Raw genomic sequence first — 12926 nt, 5'->3', positions numbered from 1 at the left:
ATTTTGTGTAGGCAGATGGGTCATTGAGAGAATTGAGTTTTTCAGCGAGTCGGCTCCTTTTGGAGAATTGATTTTGGGGAGTTGTCTTTTCATGGCTGGGATTCGTTAATTTTTGGCAAGTTGGCCCTGATGGGTGGTGGGGGTGTTGGTCCTGGCCCGGGCCGTGGGGCGCGGGCCTGCTGATGCGCAGGAGCACCGCCCAGTGAGCTCTCCTGCCCTCCCGCCTCCAGACACCGAGCTGCAGCTGCGGAGGGACGCCATCTTCTGCCAGGCCCTGGTGGCCGCCGTGTGCACCTTCTCTGAGCAGCTGCTGGCAGCCCTCAGCTACCGCTACAACAACAACGGCGAGTACGAGGAGAGCAGCCGGGACGCCAGCCGCAAGTGGCTGGAGCAGGTGGCGGCCACCGGTGTCCTGCTGCACTGCCAGTCGCTGCTCTCGCCGGCCACCGCGGTGAGTGGGGGGGCGCAGGCAGAGGGCTCCCGTGGGCTCCCGCGGGCTGTTTATGGAGCACCTGCTGCGTGCCCCTGTCACAGACGCTGGGGAGCCAGCAGGGAACAAGACAGAGTCCTTGTACTCGGGGATCTTCTGTCCTAGTGGTGGGGGGCAGACATAAACAGGTAACAGAATAAGTGGTATAGACTGGGGGTTCTAACCCGGGCAGTCTTACCCTCTAGGGGACACTTGACACCGTGACAACAGAGGTACTGTTGGAGTGTACTGTGTGGAGGCCAGGGATGCCGCTGAATATCCTCAGTGCGACAGGATGCCCCCCTCACAGAGAATCATCTGGCCCCAAGTGTCACTAGTGCGGAGGTTGAGGAACCCTCGTATGTGGTGATAAAGGCTAAGGAGAAAGATCAAGCAGGGAAGGGGACAGGAAGGCCTGGGGTGGCGGCAGTTGAAAGTTTCGATAAGGTGGCTGAGAAAGGCCTCACTGAGGTGACATCTGGCCTGAGAACCGAAGGAGGGGAGGGAATGAGCCATGAGGATATCAGGGAGGAACCTTCCATCAGAGAGAATGGCAGGTGCCAAGGCCCTGAGGCAGGAGGTCTCGCGCAGTGTTGAGAAACGACAGCAGATGAGCCAGCGGAGGGCGGGAAGGTGAGTCCCAAGAATCAGCTGGGCTCAGGGGCCGTGCAGGCTGTTGGGGACTCGGCCATTGCTCTGGCGTGTGGGAGCCATGGGAAGATTTTGAGCAGAGGAGGGACAGGGTCTGACTTTGGCACGTGAAGAATCACCCCTGCTGCTGGGCGGGGAGGCCCTGGAGGGGCAAAGGCGGGGCTGGGAGGCCGGGCAGCGGCTTTCCTAACAATCCGGTGAACTTCCTTGGGGCAAATAGCATCATGGGGAATCCTTGCAGTGGCCCCCGGCGTGGCCCTTCTGCCACATCTGAGGGGCGCGCCCACTGAGGCCCCCGAGCCGGTGTGACCCTGGGCGTCTGACTCCAGGCCCAGAAGCGCCTCGCTGCCCTTCCCACCCCTGGCTGCCCTCAGGGCTCAGAGTCCGGGCGGGTCCCTCTGCCATCCAGGGAGGCAGAGCCAAGGACTCAGCATTTGGGGTGCTGGTGCCTAGAGCCGACACCCCCGGCTGTGCCGCCTGCAGCAGCACTCGCTCTGGGCTGTCTGCTCCCCAGCCCGAGTGCCCCAACTGAGCCCCCTCCTTGGCAGCCCTGAGCCCCCCAGTCTCCCAGATGTTTTCCCGGCCGGGCTGGGGGCAGCAGGCGCTGGTGGTGAGGAAGGCGTGGCCTACGGCGCCCTCTGCTGGCTGCTGGTGGGCACAGGTGCCTGCCTGGCAGGAGACCCCCCCCCCCCCCCCCCCCCCCCCCCCCCCCCCCCCCCGGCTTGGTTCCTGGTCGGTTGGTTTCTGGACGGTGTCACCCGCGGCCCTGACTTTCCTCTTCTCAGATGGGGACACCAGGGCCCAGCGCATTGACGCACCAGTCACCACGAGGTGCCGGGCCCAAGCCCCCTTTCCAGTTAGGGGAAGCAGATTGGGAAGAAGGAAGGATGGAGGAGGGAGGAGAGACGGAAAAGGAGAATCATGTAGCAGCTTTAGAAGGAGATTCAACTTTTTGGATTAAGTGGTCAGAGACAGCCTCTCTGAGGAGGTGACGTTTGAGCTGAGGCCTGAGGTTCAAGACAGCCAGCTGGGTGAGCGGTGTGAGGAAGAGTGTGCTGGCCAGAGGGAACAGCATGTGCAAAGGCCCTGAACAGAGGCTGTTGTGGCCGGAGCGGAGCAGGCCAGGAGGGTCGGGGCATGAGGTCACTGGGGCCACATCTGCACGGCCTGGGACTTTATTCTGGGAGCAGAGGGAGGGTTCAGAGAGTTTGAGGCAGATGAGTAACATAATTCAGTTTGGGTTTTTAAAAACTAACTTGTAGTCACGGGGGCCCCGGGAGCCTGACTTGGCCTGGTAACCCCAAGGCTGCCTGTTTTCTCAGCATCTCGGTTTTATCCTGAGGCCCCTTGTTCGGGGTAGAGGGCGGCAGGGGGCATCTGAAGAGGCTCATGCGTTCTGCAGAGCCGCCGGCGTCTCACGTGGGGGCAGAGAAGACGGTGGAGAGGCGGGGGCAACTGGGGAGTGTTTTGGGGGCCGACCCGTCAGGACTCAGTGATGGACTGTTTATGGGGTGAGGGGAGAGGCTGCGAAGTCCCCACGGCCTGGGGCGTGGGCAGCTGTGGGTGCTGGGGCCCTTCGCCTGGCTGGGCTCCTGGAGGAGGCGGAGGGGAAGACGGAGACTTCTGTTGGGTGTGTTAGGTTTGAAATGGTGAAGCTGGATTGGTGGGGTGGTCCAGGTACGAGCGCCACCCGGCCCATGAGAGCCGAGACAGGTTCTGACCGTGGGAGGGACAGGTCAAGCCACAGAGCAAGCGCGATTTCGCGTCCAGCCTGGAGAGCCCAGCCTGGGACCTCAGGCCCAGTCGGCCTCAGCCCGGGGCATTGCCTGGCGTTGAATCGCGGCATCTCGGGGTGAAACCCCAGGGTGGGGTTGCAGACTGAGACTCCTCCATCCTATCTTCCTCCTGCAGAAGGAGGAACGGACCATGCTAGAGGACATCTGGGTGACCCTGTCGGAGCTGGACAACGTCACCTTCTCCTTCAAGCAGCTGGACGAGAACTACGTGGCCAGTGAGTGTTTCTTCTCACCTCCGCTGTGAGAGTCGGAGTTCTGGGGGGAAGGGACTGCCTTGGGGTCACCCTGTCCCTCCGCCTGCCACCAGGCCAGCTGCCCAGGGTTGACCCAGAAGCCAGCATTGTCAAACCTCATGCCCCCAACGTGAATCCCGAAGTTGAACCTTGGGGCACACGTGGAAAGAGAAGGGTTTCCTTTTGTGCAAACCCAGCCTGTCTCCAACAGCTCTTAAAAGAGAATAACCAGTATCCAGCTCTTACTACAAGTCCAGTCTGGAGACGTCCTTCTTTGGGGTGAAGACTTGTAAAGACCGTTTTTTCTTTTTGAGGAGGATTGGCCCTGAACTAACATCTGTTGCCAGTCTTCTCTTTTTGCTTGAGGAAGATTGTCCCTGAGCTAACATCTATGCCCATCTTCTTTCTCTTTATATGTGGGATGCTGCCATAGCATGGCCTGATGAGCAGTGTGTAGGCCCATGCCTGGGATCCAAACCCGTGAACCCTGGGCCGCCGAAGTGGAGCACATGAACTTAACCACTACACCACCAGGCTGGCCCCTTGTAAAGATTTTTAAAGGGCTTATACCATAATTAAGTTTCTTCCTTCCTTTCTTCTTCCTCTCTCCCATCCTTCCACCCACTTACCCACCCATCCACCATCCACCCATCCACCCACCCACCCATCCACTCATCCACTCATCCACTTACTCACCCATCCACCCGCCCATCCCTCCGTAATTATGAGCACATGATATGGATCAGGCACAGTTTTCGGTTCTGGGGCTGCAGTGGAGAGAAATACAGCCATGGTTCCTGCCCTCCTGGAGCTCACAGTCCAGCCCAGTGGGTCTCAGTCCCCGCTGCACTGGGATCATCCAGGGAGATTTTCAAAGAGACTGACACCCCAGCCCCAGCCCCAGCCCTCATGCTTTGGATTCAGTCTGTAGGGTGGATCCTGGGCGGTGGGATTCTAGGAAAGCTTCTCAGGTGACTTTGATGTACGGCCGGGACTGAGAACCACTGGGCCCGGGGCAGAGGTGGGGTTCTCTGAGTGTGGTCCTTGGACCAGCAGCGCCTGGGAGCTCGTTAGGCGAATTCTCGGGCCCCGCCGCAGACCTACTGAATCGGAAACTCTGGAAGCAGCGCCCAGAAGTCTGTGTTCACTAGCCCTCCAGCTGGTTCTGGAGCCCACCAGTGTGAGACCACTCCACTCAGGCTAGACCAGTGTTTCTCAGCTTCTGTTTATCATCATTCCGTAATGAGCCTATTTAGACAATTTTTTTCTAATTGCCACACCCCCATGAAATTTGAATCCACGGAAATTCTATATATCTGTTTACGTACTATATGTATATCTGTGCTTCATGCATAAAAAGAGTAAGTTTTATTTTGCCCTCCCTCCAAAAGCCAATTTTCATCTCCGTGGGGGCGATATCACCCCACGGAGAATGTGCAGACTTTCCAGACAGAGAGCGAGTTTCGTTTCAGGTCCTGATTAGAATTGGTCGGCAGTGGCTGCCTGTCTGTAAGCTGAGTTGGGCTCAGGGAGAACCAGTGATCGATTAGTGATGTCTGCCGTGGGTACAGGATGGGGTGTCTGTGCCGCCTCTGCCAGAAGCTTTTTCCTATGGGTGTAAATAAGAGGCAGGTCCTGTTTGAGCCCAGCTTTTGCCAGCTGGAGGCCCTGGCGACCAGGCGAGGGGTACAGGGAGCACTGGTGAGGCCCTGAAGACAAATAGGGACGACTTCCCAGCTGGGCAGGACCAGTGTCAGGTCCCAGGATTAAGCAGTGGAAACTGGGACCTGTGGAGGGGCTGAAAAGGGAGGTCAGGGGCTGCTTCTCCGAGGGTGGGGGCGGGGCCGTCAGAGGCCACCCCGAGAGGGTGGGAGGATGTGGGAGTCTCAGGATGCAGCCCGTGAGGTACAAGGAGATGGAGCCTGCACCCTGGGGTGGGGAGAACCGGAGGCCCCAGGACGCACAGCAGAGGTCGGTGGGAGGCCCCCCCCAGCCCCTCCCGCCGGCCTCGGTGGTGAGCCGCCTGCCCTGCCATGTCCTCCTGCAGACACCAACGTCTTCTACCACATCGAGGGCAGCCGGCAGGCGCTGAGGATCGTCTTCTACCTCGACAGCTACCACTTCTCCAAGCTGCCCTCGCGCCTGGAGAACGGGGCCAGCCTGAGGCTGCACACCGTGCTCTTCACGAAAGGTGAGCCCCAGGGGCTGAGCGGGGCCCACCCGGATGGCCGAGGCGCCCTGCACGCCCGGGACCAACCGCCCGCCCTCCCTCTCCTTCCTTCCTTCCCAGCTCTGGAGAACGTGGAGGGGCCGCCGCCTCCGGGCAGCCAGGCCGCGGAGGATTTGCAGCAGGAGATCAACGCCCAGTCCCTGGAGAAGGTCCAGCAGTATTACCGCAAGCTCAGGTGTCCGCATGGGCTGTTGGGGGGGGCAGGTTCTGGACGCTGCCACGGGGAGTGGGCGTGAGTGTGTAAGGCGCCAGGCAGGCCCCGTGTGGAAGTGGGTAGAACGCCCCTTCTGGGACACCTACTGTGTGCCAGGCCCTCCGCCCATGCCAGCTCGTCAGATTCTCACGACAGTCGCTGTCGGCCCTTCTCACCCACTTTACAGATGAGGAAACTGAGGCCCAGGGAGCATACCCAGCCTGCTCCAGGGCGCACAGCTGACAGTGGCTGGGCTGCGCTGTGGGCTGGGTCTACTGGGCTTCTAAGCAGGTCCGTCCAGCTGAGAGGAACTGCCTGTTTTGTTCTCTGGGGGGTGGGAGCCCAGACGGGGGGCCCTGGGATTCTCGAGGCTGTGAGTAAGGGGTGTGCCCCCCGCCCCTGCTCAGAAGAGACCCCCCCCCAGAGCGAAGGGGTGAGCAGGGGCCGCATCGCCAGGAGGAAGCCTTGGGCCCCCAGGGAAGCAGCTCCCACTGCCGCCGCCCTCACCAGCCCCTCCCCCCTCCCCCTCCCCCCTCCCCCTCACCTCCCTCCTCCTCCCCTCCCTCCTCCTCCTCCCCTCCCTCCTCCTTCCTCCCTCCATGGAAAGGGAGCTGAGAACTAGGAAACTGGGGTTTCGGGTGTGGGTAGGGGCGTCGCCCCCTTGGGACCCAGCTGTGCCGTTTGGAAACGGGAGAACTATGCTGCCCTTCGTTCGTTCAGGGAATCACCCAGCCTTGTCGTTAAAACTGACATCTCTTTGGATTGATGGATGCCTGCCGTTTGGTGGCTGTTTAAGATACTGCCTCTGTGCTCCTTCCTCCCGGCCGTCCTCACGGGGCCGTGGTAACCAGGCCTCTGTGGGCCAGGCTCTGCTCCGGGGGCTGCTTGGGGGTCAGCACTGAGCAGCAAAGCCTGTTCTTCGTGGAGCTGGATGCTAGGCAGCTGGGTCTGGCCCACCCCCTTTTGTCAGTAAAGTTGTGTTGACACGCAGCCACCTTCCTTCTTCTCTGCTGCTTTTGTGTGAGGACCACAGAGCTGAGTAGCGTCTGAGTAGCGTCTCGACAGAGGCTGCCTGGTTCACGGCCTGCAGTGTTTACGGTTTGGCCCTTTAGAGAGAGAGCGCGGGCCCAGTCCTGCTCTGGAGGGGAGATGAAGTGAGCCGGGAGACAGAGAGCCGTGAGCGGAGGGGAGAGAGCAGGACACGGGACGGAGTGGGGCCTCGGGTGCGGACCTGGACAGACGGCGGCAGGGCAAGGTGGCGCTTGAGGGGCCCGGAGCCCCTTCTTACTCTCCCGCAGCTGTTGGAGGAGCCGGTGGCTGTGGGTGCAGGGCTGTGTGGGGCGCTCAGGGACGTCTTTCCGTGTCAGAGGACAGAGGGCCTGCGGAATTGGCGGGTGGGCTGGGAGGACTGTGGCCGTGATGCCCCCTCCCACCCCACCCCACCTCCACTCACCCCGCCTTTCTCTCTCAGGGCCTTCTACCTGGAACGGTCCAACCTGCCCACGGATGCCAGCACCACGGTGGTGAAGATAGACCAGGTTGCCTCCCGTGTCCCTCGCCCTCTCTGGAGCTTAGCCAGGACTGGGGGCTCTCAGGTCAAGACTCAGCAGGCAGGGCCCAGGGTGGCCCCCGGTCACAGTCCTGACAGACAAGGCTTCTGCAGCCCCTCCTCCAGGAGGTCCCCTGGGATGGCTCCCTCCCCATTCTCGGAATTCCAGCTTCGTCCCCGCCTGCCCTGGAATTCCTCAGATGATTTATTTTCCCTGGCACCACTCACCTGTGCCTCGCTCGTCAGCCTGGTTTATCAAAGCATTTCTCTGAGGCTGGAGCCCCACACCAGATGTGACCACGCAGTGTTTTTCTTGTTTGTTTTCAATTTGTGGCCAATATTTAAAAAAAAAAAAAGATTTCCTGTAAAATGGAGGCTTCTAGCTTTTCTCGAGAGATGGAAAGACCCGCTGTCCAGGGCCCGCATGTCACGGTTGCTTCCCGAGGGCTCGTGCCTCCTACCGTGCTCCAGGCCTTTCATGCTCTTCCCAGGCCTCAAATTTGGCAGTGGTTTTGGGGTCCCGGCCTCAGGACTGGGGCTGGGGGCTCCGAGAGAGGTGGTGGGCACGGCCTCTGGGAGTTCATAGTCTGGCAGAATGAAGGTGGCACAGAAAGAACTGGTGAACCACCGTTTTGTGCCCGCACGAAGCGATCGGTCAGGGGGCGAGGGGCGGAAAGGAAGGCCCTTCTAGGGAGGGGCAGCCGTCTGGAGAGGACGGGAGAGGGCACTTCCTTCAGGCGTAGTTGTGGGCGCACTTGGGCAGGTGAAGAGAATGAGACTGGAAGATTAGGCCTGGGATGTTTCGTGAACCCTGAACGCCAGCTTGTGGGGCAGTGGGGAGCCCCAGATAGTGCTTGAGCAGGGTTCGGGGGAGGTTGATGGGGCTGTGCCCCCTGGTGAGGCGAGCCTGGAGGACAGCTGCAGGAACAGAGCTGGGCTGGAGGGCGATGACAGGGAGGAAGGCCGGGTGGGGGCCTCCTCCAACTGTGCGGGTGTGTGTGTGTCCCGCAGCTGATACGCCCCATCAACGCCCTGGACGAGCTCTGCCGCCTCATGAAGTCCCTCGTCCACCCCAAACCTGGCGCTGGTGCGAGCCTGGGCGCCGGCCTCATCCCCGTCTCCTCCGAGCTCTGCTACCGCCTGGGGGCTTGCCAGATCGCCATGTGCGGCACGGGCATGCAGAGGTGAGCGGCCGGGACCTCTGAGTGGGGGCGGGCAGGGGGCCGACTGGGGGCCCAGGACAGGGGGCGGGAGGCTGAGTTTGAATCCTGGTTCTTCCACTGCATGTTGAGTCCAGACCAGGCCCTGGTCCTCTCTGACCTCAGTTTATCTGTGAAATGGGCCACAGGAGCACGTGGTCCCAGGAGGGCCGTGCAACTTCCTGGTTCCCTCGCTCGGTGGTTCGTGTGGAGAGCCTGTGCGTCATGATTGTGCTTGAACATTCATTCAGCCTTAACAGTAATGATCACTCGTCTTTATTGAGGCCAAACTGGCCTCACTGGACACTCTCCCACCTCTGTCCTTCGTCCCATCCCAGGGCATGGATGTCACCTTCTCTGAGAGGCCTTCCCTGACCCCCCATTGCACTCTCTCCCCACCCCAGACCCTCCCCTACTCTGTTTTCCTCGTCCGCCCTCATCAGGTCCCACGTCCCATGTCCTTTGCTGTCTCATTTATTCCTGGCGGAGCAGTGCCTGGCACACAGCGGGCGCTCAGTAGGGGTTGAGAGCGCTCACTGTGCACCAAGCCCCATTGTTGATGTTCCACGTGCATTAACGTGTTTCCTCGCGGCCGGCTGGTGCCATGGGCCTGTTCCAGGGGTTCTCAGCCGAGGGCGATTTTGCCCCCAGGGGACACTTGGCAGTGTTTGGAGACCTTGTGGGTCGTCACAGCTGGGGTAGGGAGGTGCTCCCGGCATCTGGTGGTAGAGCCAGGGATGCTGCTGAACATCCTGCACGGTGCAGGCTGCCCAACCTGGTCCAGCTGTCAGTGGTGCACCGCGATTGCCCATGCCTCGTGGTGAAGGGAACTGGGACCTGCAGAGGTTAATGTACCGTGAGGGTTGCGGTGTAATTGTGTCCACCGGATGGGGAAGCTGGTTCTCGGCCCTGAGGCAGAGCTCGCTTGGGGAGAGAGTAGGACGGAGGCCAAGGGTCTGCTGGGCCGTGATGGTCAAGTGCGCTGCGTTTCCAGGTGTCTGGGGTCTCGAGGCCACCATGGGACAGGAGGCTGCCCCGTCTAACCACGTCCCCTGCCCCTCCCCGCAGGAGCACCCTCAGCGTCTCCCTGGAGCAGGCGGCCATCCTGGCACGGAGCCACGGGCTGCTGCCCAAGTGCATCATGCAGGCCACGGACATCATGCGGAAGCAGGTGAGCTGGCTCCTCCCCAGGGCCCTGCTGGGCTGCGGGCGCCCAGGTGTCATGGGCCGTGCTGGGCTGGGGGCGCCTGGGCGTTGTGGGTCCAGGCTTGGTGCGCTCTCAGCTGGGGTGGGAGGAGGGGCCGTCTGGGGACTGGGTGGTCATCAGCTCCCGACTTGGACTTCTCCCCATCTGGAGGGGGCCAGGATGTCAGCTTCTGGGGCCTCCCATTACTGCCCTCACCCCACCCCATTCCCACCCCACCCGCACGTGTCCTCAAGGGCCCTGAACTCTGAAGAGGCAGGTCCGGGCCTCATGGTTCTTTCTGCCCAGGGCCCCAGGGTAGAGATTCTGGCCAAAAACCTCCGAGTCAAGGATCAGATGCCTCAGGGCGCACCACGGTGAGTGGCTGTCCCTTCCCTCTCTCCTGTCTCCTCCTTCCCAGAAGGGTCTTCACGTCAAACTGCTGGCCTCACCCCAGGCAGCCCCCCTGCTGTTCAGAGGGGGCTTCACCCCTCATTATGGGGCCCCTCTTTGAGGAGTAACCAATACCACTCAGTCTGTTACCCCCAGAGGAGCTCCCGCTTCGGCTGGGAAGATGAGACAGGGCCGCCAAAGAGAGCCCTGGGCAATGATTGGGTGTGACCCCCGCTTCTCTGCCACCTTCCTGTCCTTACGACCCCATTGTCTCTGCACGTGGATTTCAGACCGCCTCTTGGCGCTCTATGCCACCCCTTTCCCAGTAGTAACTCTTTTTATTCCGGCCTCTCTCCCCATCCCCACTGTGCCATTAGCTGTCAGCATCTGCCCACGATTTGTAAATAACTTTTTATTTTGAAATAGTTTGACTCACAAGAAGTTGCAGAAATAGTACAGAGAGTCCCCGTGGGTCCTTCACTCAACCCCCCAGTGTAATGTCTCACATAACCGCAGGACATTGTCACAACCGGGAAGTGGCGTTGGTGCAGTGCAGTAACTCGCATTCAGATCTTGCTGTTTCACCAGGTTTTGTGCTTTCAGCCCTCATTTCTTTGCAACATTTTTGTATGTTAATTACCCTGCTCCAGGCACCATTCCAGTCCCTTTACTCATTTATTCCAAACATCAGCCTGTGAGTAAGATACTGTTATTACTGCCATTTGGCAGATAAGGACACTAAGGCACAGAGAGGTTAGATATCTTGTCAGAGGTCACACAGCTAGTAAATGGCAGAGCTGGGATTCTTAACCTAGGCAGGCTGGACCTAGGAGCTGAGCTCAACCCACTGTGCTGCCTTGCTTCTATCTTGCCCCTGTCACCACAGGAGCCTCCTGTCTGGTCCCCTGCTGTCATTTCCCCACAGCAGATCTGTCTGTCCTGCTTGAAACCCGTTAGTGGCTCCTGCTTACTGGAAGATGGAGCTCAGAGTCTTGGGTGCAGACGTTAAGAAAAGGCAGCTCCCCGTGTGTGCAGGGCGAGGCCCTCAGGAAGGATGCAGTGCGAAAACTCAAGGGATGGAGCACCGTGTCTAGTTTACCACCGTTAGTGTGGAAAGATGTGCACACCCCCCACACGTGTAAACGTGCAGCGTCCTAACGTGTAACATGTACACGTCCTAACACACGGGCGCACACACGCAGACACGGCTGTGTCTGTAAACCCCTCGTCCGTCTGGAGGGAGCAGGGCGTGCCTGTGGGTAGGGGCCTGGATGGCTGGGGGAAGTATGGGCAGCATAAATGTTTTTCACTCTGTTTTTTAATCCCTGTTGAGTTTTGTTTTCTGGGTGTGGATTATGTGTTCCATGAAGAGTTGATAGAGTAATAACAATCGGCCCTGGCCGCCCGGCCGCTCCTCATCCTCTTCGCCTCCATCCACTAGGCTCTATCGCCTCTGCCAACCCCCGGTGGACGGAGACCTCTGAGATGCACGGGGCTCGGCTGCGTCCTCGGGGCCAGGACTTGGGAGAACACGGGGCCACATGGCCTTCTCCAGAGCTGGCCCGGGGCCTCTGCTCCCGCCTGCTCGGGGATCTGCCCAGCCTCCTCCATCACCTCCTACGAGGACAAACGGTGCCCCCACTCTCGGATGAGCTGGCTGATCGGCCTGGGGCCGGTGCCTTCTCCACCCTTCTGCCGGAAGCCCGAGGGGTGCTGGGGACCCGCAGAACTGATGGGGGCAGCCGGGGCCTGGGCTCCTGCCTGCAAGTCCCCGGGACACAGAAGTCACAGGCGCTGTAGCTGGAGGCCCTCGGACTCGGCTCCCTCGAGATGGCTCAACCTGCACTTTTGAAACCCTTGGTTTCCTTCGAAGTCCACATTCCAGGCGACACACGTCTCGTCGTCCTTTTAGCTTCCAGATTCACCCCTAACCCTGTACTAACCTGCTTGGTGGACTCGGGAAAGCTGGGCCTCTGCCGGGAAAGACAGACGGACAGGGCACGGCACCTGTTCCCCAGAGGACGCTCGAAAGCTGCCCAGCCTCCACGTCCCCACCGTGGGGACTTGAGCCATCAGCCCTGGGCACGAGATTTGCTCCGACTTTATTTATATGGTGTAAAATCTCTACGGTTTTTTGAACTTTGAGGTTTTTATGTTGTTGGTGTTGTCTGAGTTTTTTCCTCCAGGTTGTGAGATTATTTCAAAGAAAGGTATATCGTCTAACAGGGGACCAATGTAAGGTAGTAGTCACAACTTTTCCCAGTTCTACTAAAAAAAAAGAAAAGAAAAAAAAAACTAAATTATTGAAAATTCAAAAAATGTCAACATTTCATCTTTTTGAATGTTAGGGTCCTAAAGTGTCGCTCACAGGCCTCGGCTCTGAGCCTTTCCTGGCCGCCCTCTGCTCTCCACCCCCGGGTCAGCGTTAGAATGAATTGCCTGCCCTCCTGGAATGACTGGCCGCAGGGGTTTGGGGCTGGAGGGGGTTGAACCACCCGCCTGAGATGCTCTCGCACACAGTGGCTGTCCTGCAGGTAGGGCCACCGCAATACATGGGGATGGTTTCAGTAATTTATTTTTTTGATGGTAGCACAGAGCCAGGGCATTTGGGACAGGAAGCTGACCTGCTCATCTTCTGAGCCCAGGGACCCCTGTGGAGACCCCCTGGGCAGTTTGTCCCCTCTAGCCCCATGTGCCAGCAGGGAAATGTCATGGCTGAGGCAGAAGGGCCGGTGGGCGCGGTCGGGGGGAAGTTTCCCCTGCCCCTGTGTCTTGAAGCCCCATCAGAATCCTGGCTGCCCGGGCCCCCAGGGACTGCCCTCTCTCTCGCCACCATGCACTGGATTGCAAGAGTGGGCTTGTTGCTGGACACAGGCGACGCTGATGAGGACCCCGTGGCAAGAAATGGAGAGGGGCCCCTGAAGGCGAGGGCAGCTGCACTGGTTTACTTTAAAATGTACAGATCTTCCCATTAAATTCATGATAGATTTTTTTATTATTAAAAGTCAGTTTATAATACAAAGGTCCTGA

General features: G+C 59.5%; 1 protein-coding gene across 3 annotated transcripts in view; it reads left to right on the top strand.

Annotated features, from left to right (window-relative positions):
• PREX1 (phosphatidylinositol-3,4,5-trisphosphate dependent Rac exchange factor 1) overlaps window positions 1-12035 on the top strand; it is a 182200-nt gene extending 170165 nt beyond the window's left edge. For all 3 annotated transcript variants that reach the window (XM_023626697.2, XM_023626698.2, XM_070246866.1), the window contains exons 32-40: window positions 231-451; window positions 3032-3131; window positions 5197-5340; window positions 5440-5554; window positions 7044-7110; window positions 8133-8305; window positions 9389-9491; window positions 9813-9880; window positions 11338-12035. In XM_023626697.2, coding sequence (XP_023482465.1) covers window positions 231-451; window positions 3032-3131; window positions 5197-5340; window positions 5440-5554; window positions 7044-7110; window positions 8133-8305; window positions 9389-9491; window positions 9813-9880; window positions 11338-11380 — 1034 coding nt within the window. In that variant the 3' untranslated portion in view covers window positions 11381-12035. The remainder of the gene's footprint in view (window positions 1-230; window positions 452-3031; window positions 3132-5196; window positions 5341-5439; window positions 5555-7043; window positions 7111-8132; window positions 8306-9388; window positions 9492-9812; window positions 9881-11337) is intronic.
• The last annotated feature ends 891 nt before the right edge of the window (window positions 12036-12926 follow it).

This window comes from Equus caballus, chromosome 22, assembly GCF_041296265.1.
Source record: "Equus caballus isolate H_3958 breed thoroughbred chromosome 22, TB-T2T, whole genome shotgun sequence".
Taxonomy (NCBI): Eukaryota; Metazoa; Chordata; class Mammalia; order Perissodactyla; family Equidae; genus Equus; species Equus caballus.
The sequence above is the reverse complement of the archived record's forward strand: the minus strand, read 5'-3'. Positions and strand labels throughout refer to the sequence as shown.